At 42.6% G+C, this 9,615-nt stretch overlaps 1 protein-coding gene across 1 annotated transcript in view; it reads left to right on the top strand.

Moving 5' to 3' along the window:
* Positions 1 to 248: 248 nt before the first annotated feature.
* The window catches only part of XRCC6 (X-ray repair complementing defective repair in Chinese hamster cells 6), a gene marked incomplete at its 5' end in the record, with an annotated part of 12,373 nt that continues 3,006 nt past the window's right edge, over positions 249 to 9,615 (top strand). The window contains 7 exons of the mRNA XM_010190988.1: positions 249 to 393; positions 1,162 to 1,300; positions 3,231 to 3,485; positions 4,330 to 4,513; positions 5,849 to 6,035; positions 7,258 to 7,426; positions 8,541 to 8,702. Coding sequence (XP_010189290.1) covers positions 249 to 393; positions 1,162 to 1,300; positions 3,231 to 3,485; positions 4,330 to 4,513; positions 5,849 to 6,035; positions 7,258 to 7,426; positions 8,541 to 8,702 — 1,241 coding nt within the window. The remainder of the gene's footprint in view (positions 394 to 1,161; positions 1,301 to 3,230; positions 3,486 to 4,329; positions 4,514 to 5,848; positions 6,036 to 7,257; positions 7,427 to 8,540; positions 8,703 to 9,615) is intronic.

Genomic DNA, 9,615 nt, shown 5'->3' with positions numbered 1-9,615 from the left:
AGCCCGCTGCCCTCAGAGGTCAGCTGACGGAGGAGGCCGCTGCTAAAGCTCTTTCCTCCCCTGCCCTCTTCCCTATTCCGTAGCTGACTACAGGTTCTCGGGTCGGGACAGCCTCATTTTCTTAGTCGATGCCTCCCAGGCCATGTTTGAGGCCGAGGAGGACGAAATGACTCCTTTCGACATGACCATCCAGGTAAGGCTGCTCAGGGAGCTCAGAGGTCAGCTGACGGAGGAGGCCGCTGCTAAAGCTCTTTCCTCCCCTGCCCTCTTCCCTATTCCGTAGCTGACTACAGGTTCTCGGGTCGGGACAGCCTCATTTTCTTAGTCGATGCCTCCCAGGCCATGTTTGAGGCCGAGGAGGACGAAATGACTCCTTTCGACATGACCATCCAGGTAAGGCTGCTCAGGGAGCCGCGGGGTGCTTCCAGGATCCAGGGACCAGCCCTCCAGGGATCGCCCGCGGCACCGCCACGGGCTGGGTGTTGCTCTGCCTCCTTCATCTCTTGGTGTAAGGGCGCTGTGCAAGTTGAGCAACTCTGGATCGCTGAATGGCTGTGGGCTTGGAGAGATCCATTGCCTGGTGGGCCGTGTCCAGATCTCGGTGGGGGAAATGTTTATGGAATGAGTGATCAAGCCGCGTTCAGGGTGGTGTATTTCAGAGATGTTAATTTCATTGGCCTTGCTCATGGAAATGAAAAATATCTAAGGTTGTGTACTAGAAAAAAGTCTTGAAAAACAAAATACCTAATTTTTTCTCCTCGTGAAATTTAACTTAAAGCATTTGTTATGGTTCCTCTGCTTGCTAAAGACTACTTGTTTAAGCTGCTACTTGCAAAAGCCAGAACTTTTGCATCCAAAGCCAAGTGATCCTGTGAAGAAATGTGCAGTGAAAGAATGGAGGAGCCGCATGCTCTGTAGCCTTCGGTATTCTTGCAGCTTCCAGTTGTTAATCAATCTGAGCTGCTTCGTTGTGATCCCTGAACATCAAAATCTTGAAAGCTTATAGAAATGATCTGCCCTTGGTGTTCATGGATGTGCAAGATACAGTTGATATGGGTAGGGTTTTCAGAGGGCCACCCTGGACTTGTGATTGTCCCATTTGGTGATCAAATTTGAGGAACCGATGTTCTTCATATTTTGACCTGTGTGCATTTTTTCCAGTGCATCCGGAATGTGTATACCAGCAAAATCATTAGTAGTGACAAGGACCTGTTAAGTGTCGTGTTCTATGGTACAGAAAACAACAAGAACTCAGCAGACTTCAAGCACATCTATGTTCTTCAGGAGCTGGACAATCCAGGTAAAGGCAGTCAAGTGATATGATAAAGTAAGGAAATCTGTGTAGTAGGGTTGTTAGTAACTGGCCTCTCTGAAAACAAAGAGCTATCAGATAAATAAAAATGTTCCAGTTACCGAGATGCACTGTGGGAAGGGCATAATTTTAGAAGTTTACTGAAAGCAGAGAAACTTAGTGGGAGCTTAGCTTTTTCTGTTCTAGTTGGTTCATGACTCTTTTCCATGTCTTTTCTTGTATTTTAATGTGCTGCTTCACTAGCTGCCTACTAAAGATAAGAGGATCTCAACGGAGCTCTTTAAAGCTCATTATGTCTCTGCTGTACTTTAGAAAAGCGTGTGTATGTGCTAAGGCACCGTGGATTCCAGCTGATGGGGAATATCCCAGAGTGACTGAGATTGGATGGAATTTCTGGAGGTCATCTTGTGCAGCCCCCTGCTCAAGCAGGGTCAGCTAGAGCAGACTGTCCAGTATGTTTCTGAAATGTTACCTGTTCAGGGTGTTCTGCCTCGTATTTTCATAATAATTTGCAGTTGTTAAATTTAGCTCTTTCATTTTCCTAGAACTTCTTAGAATTACCTAGAATGTGCTTGATAACAAGTGCCAGTTGCTGAATTGGAAAAGGCAGTAGGAGGAGTGCAAAGAACACATGCTAGTGGTGACAGATTCCCTGACAGCAGAGAGTCTTGTGGGAGGATTTTGTCTAGTAGCTTTTAATAACAGCCTGTATCTCTGAGGAGCTTTTATTTTATTGTTTTGACTAGGAGGTGCAGGATAGTGTTCTTGTTTAATACATGTTTAATTACATGTGAGGTTCTCTTGCAAGAACTCTGCCTTGTCCTAGTTTCAGAATTAATTACGATGGGGACCTAACAAGACTGTCCTAGGCTCTTCTCCCTTTTCTGGCAGCAAGTACCTTAGGCTTCTCGCTCATCTTTTTTACCTCCTACTCCCCTGCTTGCCCTTTCCCCGGTGTTAGAGGCAGTAGTTTTGCCATGCTAATAAAGACAAGTGTCAGTGGTGGTTGTTGTTAAAAATGAAGAGAATTAGCAAATTATGCTCCTGGACAGTAGCACGCTCTGGAGAAGGAAGAAATACTATAGTTAGTTATTATGTAGTACATAATTATGAACACTTATGCTATTAATTAAATGACAGCTGAGGAGATGAAAATAAAATAGTAAGTAGAGAGGAGTAAAAGACTTTTTCAGACGAGATTTCAAAAGTGCTGTAGAATTTGAACAAAGGACACAGGAAGAAGCTCTGCAGAATGCAGTAGATGAAAAAGGAAAGCTTGTCTCCCTTTGTAGAGTTATGGGATGAGATGGAGAGTCTGCTGTTAGGTTGGGAAAGAAGTCATAGTTGGACTGGAGTAATCTGCAGAGCTTTCAAAAGGCTGTGGATACCTGCCCTGAATGTTGCTGTGCTCTGTGTGGTGATCTATGGGCTGCATCTGACCTCTAGGTTGATACTATTTGGCACGTGGGGCGAGGGAGCAGGAGGAATTGTCCACCTTCCCAACGTGCTGTGGAGACACAGGATGTATTTCAGGCTCCTCTCCTTTCTCCAGTGCCACAACAGCCTGCTGTGCCTCTGTGGCCGGTGCAATTGCTGCCTCTCCTGCTGAGAACGTGTCTCATCAGTGCAGGGTTTCCCCCTGCCTGTTTCCCTCCCCCAGCAGAAAGAGCCCCACATTGGTGCCAGGGCACTTTGTGTCCTCTTAGCTCTAGTAGGTACTTTCAAGTGGTAACCAGCTTGCAATATTGCAAATGTTAGGCTACGCTGAACAATTTTCTCAGCCAGGTGTTGGAAGGGCACCGCCACAGAGGTGCTAGGGGACATTACTTGGACATCAGCTGCAAGGGACCCTTGGTGCATATTTGAAAGAGTTTGTGGTACTTCTTTCAATATTTCTAACGCATCTTATCTCCCTTAGGTGCAAAGCGTATTCTAGAGCTGGACAAATACAAGGGAGCCAAAGGACAAGTACTTTTCCATAAGACCTTTGGGCACAATGCTGACTATTCCCTGGGTGAAGCACTCTGGGCCTGCTCTAATCTCTTCAGTGATGTCCGAGTCAGACTGAGCCACAAAAGGATCATGCTCTTCACCAACGAGGATGACCCTCATGCCAATGATAGTGCTAAAGCCAAGCTGGCCAGGACCAGAGCTGGTGATCTGAGGGATACAGGTCAGTATTTTCCCCTTTGATTTCAGGCAGAGAAGAAGTAATGTAGCCTTGCAGCAGATGTTATCTGCGTTGCAAGTTTGTGATGCAAAAAGAATGTAAAATCATCAGAACTGGGGGAATCTTTTTGAAGCTTTCTAAATCAGAAATTTGCTATCTAATCTAAATTAGAAAATCTGCTATCCAATCTGGTATCCAACAACTAGCACTTATTTTCTAGGATCTCTTTTTTTGCTCTGATATCATAAATCAGGACTTGAGAGGGCTGTGGAAAACAAACTCTATTTCTTTGTTCCACCATTTTCCAGGAAGGGAATAATAACAGTAAGTCAACACACAAGAAAAATTACTTTAATGACTCCATTTTGAATTAACTGGAGAAGAGCAGTCTGACCTGAGAGACTGAAGAGAAAATGCTTCATTAGTTGAACTATGCGGATGAGATTACCAGCGTTCTTGGAGTTCAGCAGATGTGCTGGATCTGGAAGCTGTGAGGCTTCCTTAATCCTTTGTAACTGGTAAAGGGGAATTTCTGAACTCATTACTTCCCTCTATGCCTGAAGTAAAATTTTGTTTTATGGGAGCTTGTCAGAGCTGTTTCATACGCAGTGTTGCCCAGATTCTTAATTAGGGAGGGAACATTTTCCATGTTATGTTGTTTTGACTGGAGGTGAAGAATGCCTTTTTTTTTAGAAACTTCCATATCTGGTGCAGATGACAATTTGGAGCTTATTCTTGCTTAAATTCTTTGCTCAGATAGAGAAATCTGAGAGTGCTGAGAAACACGCCGATGGAAGAAAAAAAGCAGTTTTTGTGATCCTCCTCTCATCTCTTACTTTGTTTCTAGGTATCATCCTGGACTTGATGCACTTGAAGAAGCCTGGAGGGTTCAATATCTCTTTGTTCTACAGAGATATCATAAACGTAGCAGAGGATGAGGACCTTGGGATCCAACCTGGGGAGTCAGTGAAACTGGAAGATCTCAGGAAGAGAGTACGAGCAAAGGAGACAAAGAAACGGACTTCAGTCAGGTTTGTGGCACCTGATGGTATTTTTAGACTGCATCTCGCCTCCCTCTTCTGGAATGATTGGTCTCTAAAGGCATCAGTGCTTACATTCCTCAATCTTAATTCCTTAGTCCAAGGTTGGTGTCTCTTCTGCAGCTTCCAAGGGTATTTGCCCTTGGTGGGTGAGAAGAGTAGAGAGTGAAGCTAGGCCTCCTTTTTCCCTCTGTGATATCTGCTGTATTGAGCTTGGTCAGAAATTATCATTTTGAAAAATGACATCATTGCCAAGTAAAATGCTTACCAAAAAAGTCTGCAACATGTGAAATGGTTGGATTATAGTGAAATCTGATTGAAGTGAGGCTTTTCTTACTAGCGTGAATTTAGGAAAAAGTTAATCTCAATGTGACTGGTAGGTATTTTGGGCTATTACTAAATAGTTATATGTGGCCAGTCTGTCTAGGTACTTGGTGACAATTTGCACAGCCTTGATATTTCTGATCTTCTACTGAAAGATTAGAGACACTTACAGATTAAAGGGATCTTGACAAAGCAGATATAAAGTATTTTTGGAACTACATAATCCATAACAGTTTGGGTTTTTTTAATGAGTGAGTTCATAGCAGAATGATGTGGAAGCACAGTAAGGGAATGATCTTCACAGCCTAGTGTTTTGGTTTTTTTTTTTAATATATATTACAAAAAAATCTCAACTTGAGTTGTTGTCACTGGTATTCTTGCTCGTGCTTTCAGCTTTATTTTCCTCTTCTGGGAATGTTCCTCAAGTTTTCTAGTACTTGAGGAGGAAAAATCCCATACCAGTGATAGCTTTTAGATGAGAAGAAGTAACATTCACAGTAATTCACTGTTCTGCTGCCAGGTCTTGAAGATTATCTCCAATTTTAAGACTTTACTTCTGAATTTCTAACTTCTGGGTTTGTTTTTGGTTTTTTTCTTAAATTGTATTGTTTGACTTAATGGGGTTCTTTTGGAGAATTTTGTCTCTTGTGGAAACAGCTGTGTGAATTGAGAGTTCACATGGCATTAAGCCCAAGTGGGGTGCCCAAATTTGAACTTGTCCTATGCTCAGCCTGAGCATAGCTGCCCCTAACAGTGAAAAAAGGTGGAAGACAAATGATAAATTATTTGTATTTAAAATTGTTGTGACCAGAATTGACAGCATTGCAAGAATGTTTTTATACAAGTGATGGTATGACTCAAGTAGTAGTCTGTTTCCAGAGATACATGCGATTTTGGGAGAGAAGAGTAGGAGGAGGTCAGAGAAAATAAGTTATCCAATAGGGTTACTTTCTTTTGCAGAAGTGATCTTTATGAAGTCTGTATCTCTCTTTTTTTACGCAGATTAAATCTGTATCTAAACAAAGATCTGTCGCTTTCTGTTGGTGTTTACAACCTTGTTCAAAAAGCTTATAAGCCATATCCAGTGAAGCTCTATCGGGGAACTAACGATCCGGTTAAAACAAAGACAAGGACGTTTAGTGCAAAAACGGGCAGCTTGCTCCTGCCTAGTGACACGAAAAGGGCTCAGGTAATGTATTAATTATGTGCTTTTTTGCCCCTGTCACTGTGATATTGGGGGGAGGTGCTGATCCTCTTGCTGTTTTTGTTTGTATTTCACTTTTAAGATTGGATGCAGAAATATTGAGATGTGTATGCCCCTGGGGATAGGCTGGTCACTTTGTGTGAACTATGCAGAGTGAGAGTGGGCTGTTCCTCTGGCATGACTCTCCAGGGAAAGCATAGCTGCTGCTGGAAGTGCACTCAGGAGCACAGGCTGTCTCTGGAAGGCAGAACCAGGTTGTCAGAGCCTGACCTTATGTGGCCTCGTGCTATCACTGCTAGTGCCGTCAGCACTAGGAACAGGTTTTGTCCATTTGATTAAACATGTAAGTGTGACTCACGGGGAGGATGTGGAGCTCTTTTCCAAACAAAGAAACAAAAAGCATGTTACCTTTGTTTTTCATTCTTTTGTCCTTTGCTTTGCCTTCCTGCTTGTCAGTTGGGCAGACGTAGACTGAATGTCACATTCTGTTTAGGCACAGCCTGATTTCAAAGCAGGATATGCAGTTGCTAGGTATATTGTCACAAGCGCTCTTTGTGTGTCCTTTCATGCCAAAGCCTCTTAAAGTTGTTGTCTTAAGAATAAATATTACATTTATTTATGCTGGACATTAGTTTCTTGACATAAAGTACAGAAGATGAACAGAAAGCTGAGCCTTAAGCCCTGATGTCTAACTTCAGCAGCCTGAGTACGATATGTTTTCATTTTTGTGACGTATGAGTGATGCTTCAAAAGTGTTGTTTCTGGGTCACTGTTTCTGCCAGGAGTAGATAGCTGACATACGTCTGCTGAAGCAAGTTTAGAAGCAGACAGGACCTCAGAAAACGTCTGGTCCAACCCAGCCCAGAGCAAGACTCACAAAACCGGATCAGGTCGCTCAGGGTTTGTTTGGAACAGCTCTGGAGAACTCCAGGGATGAGATGTGACAGCCTTACTGTGCTGGGGCTTAACCATTGTCTTAGCAAAGTGCATTTTGCTGATGTCCAGGTGGAAGTTTGCTTGGGATAATGGTCATAGATTGTAACATGCCATTTCAGTGTGCACTGATGGTCAAAGTTTACTCTGCCTTGTCTATAAACTTTTTTTCAGTAAGGGAAGACAGCAATCGCATCCTTTCCCCCCCATGCCACCTCTTCCCGCAATTTTTTTTAACGCTGACAGCACTATTATCTGTTTTTCCTTGGTGCAGACATATGGAAACCGCCAGATTGTGCTGGAGAAAGAGGAAACAGAAGAATTAAAACGGTTTGATCCTCCTGGCTTGTTTCTGATTGGCTTCAAACCACTCTCAATGCTCAAACCACACCACCATATCAAGCCCTCTCAGTTCATCTATCCTGAGGAGTCCCTAGTAAGTGGTAAGTAAAGATGTCAAGAGAAGATTCACCACCTTGCATTAGGGTAACCAGCTGATTCATAGAGTGTTTGAGTGAGGATCATGGAGTGTGAAGTCTTTGTCCAACTTCAAAACTTGCTAATGTTAAAAAGTATAGAATTAAGTGTTACTGCCCTTCACAGCTGCTTGTTTTCTTCAATAGCAGAAGAGCCGACTTGGCTTCACATTTTATCCATCATGACAAGCAGCTAATAAAACTAAGCAGATGTAGTCCCAAAATACTTGGTTTTGTCATTCATGAAAGTGAAGGATCCTAGTACCTGACAAGAATGCAAAGCTGGTTGAAACGAAAAGAAAACCAGTGACAATAATTGCTGTTTTTAAGTCCATACCAGCTAGCAGTGGAAAAGTAATAGGAAGTGTGGTTGAATTAACAGCACTTTGCTGGCTTGTAAAGAGAGGAGGAGAGGATGCTTAGGACTGCCCTTTCTCCTCTTTTTATGCATATATGTAAGTCTCCTCATTTAGAATTACAGTATTAATCCATCTCGAGCTCCAATAGTAAGGAAAAAACTCCTCAATCTACCAGTGGATGAAGAAGGCTGAGTTACAACAAGATGCTTTCCATTGTCTGAGTAAAGAAGAACCTCGACACTCGCTTCTCCAGCTTAGCAGTTTCCTGAATCAAATACGTTACTTTTATGTCAGTCTTTTCCTGACCCCCATATCTGGTAAATACAAAGCAAACTTATGCCTCAAGAGGAATATTGCAGTGTGAATTCTTAGCGTGTTACTAAGGGGCTACTACTGTATGATATGCTGTTACTATGATGTCCCACCAGACCAGAACAAGGCTTTGTAGATAGCCATTTCAAATTTTCAACCACATTTCGTTGCTCAGATGCTAGTGATTTCCATTCTTTCTTTCACCAGAACAATCACTGCTCTGGTCAGGAGAGACACTAACACTAACTTCGTAATTTTTGAGGACTCATCCTTCCAAAACTTGCTTTTTACCTCTGGAATATTGCAAGCATCTCAAAGATGTCACAGATAATGAAACTAATATCTATGGTCACATCCCTGAACAAAGGAGCAAAGCTGTCAATCTGACCAATACAGTCTTTGCTTTGCAGGGAGCACAACGTTGTTTAATGCCTTACTGATGAAGTGCCTGGAGAGGGAGGTGATGGCACTGTGCAGATACACCGCCCGCCGCAACACTCCTCCTCGTTTTGTGGCCCTCGTTCCCCAGGAGGAAGAGGTGGATGAGGACAAAGTCCAGATCACCCCTCCAGGTATGGGAAGAGACGCTGCCTTTCCCTGCACAATTGGATGCAGTCAGCATAGTAGCATCCTCTATTGTGTGAGCATGTTCATAGTGCTGCTCCCCTTAGAACTGGGGGGCAAGTGCTTTCCAACATCCGTTTTCTTCAGTTCTGTCATTGTGAATATCTGATGTTGAATCTGCTTTAAATCTCCAGTTGCATCAGTGCTTGCTCAGATGTAACATGGCTACAGTATTTTCCTGCCTCCTATCTCTTTTTAGCAGATTCAAGTAACTGACCTAAAAATTAAAAGCTCCATTTTATATATATAATTGTTTTTATTTGCTGACTAGATGGAATGTCTTTCCTTGAATTTTGTTGTATCCTTGGTTGCATTTTAAAGCATTAAATAAACAATCTCATATGCTAATCCTTGCATCTTATCAGCTGAGTGGGGAATGATTAGGGAGCAAAGGCACACCCTTGCTCTTTTGCATTTTCTCACCCCTTTAACTGGAAAATCCTCTGCTGGGAGGATTTAAAGTAGGAGAATAATGCTGCTTGTATACAAAGTAAAGTATTTCAGAAAGAATATTTAATTTTCAAACAAGGTTTTTTCCAAGCTTATATCCGGTGAGACATGGGGAAGGTGGACAAGTTGATCTCTTGCATAAAAAGCAAGTCATGAGTTTCCAGCTCTTAGCTATGCATTCAGTTCAAATATTTTTCAAAAAGCTATTCTTAATGTTGGTTATGTACATGGAGGCTGGGATTCATGTTGCAGGTACTAGGAGGTATTATGGATCGCTGTTGTTTACAACAGAATAGCTGGCTGGTTTGTGGAGTCATCCCACCTAGCTCATGAGCATCTTGGTCTTTCCCATAAATTACCGATTAGAGGCTGTGGTTCTGTGTGACCGTTCTTTGCTCTCTTGTCCTATTG

The sequence above is a fragment of the Mesitornis unicolor genome, unplaced genomic scaffold (assembly GCF_000695765.1).
Source record: "Mesitornis unicolor isolate BGI_N332 unplaced genomic scaffold, ASM69576v1 scaffold29680, whole genome shotgun sequence".
Classification (NCBI taxonomy): Eukaryota; Metazoa; Chordata; class Aves; order Mesitornithiformes; family Mesitornithidae; genus Mesitornis; species Mesitornis unicolor.
This window is presented reverse-complemented; position numbering and strand designations above follow the sequence as displayed.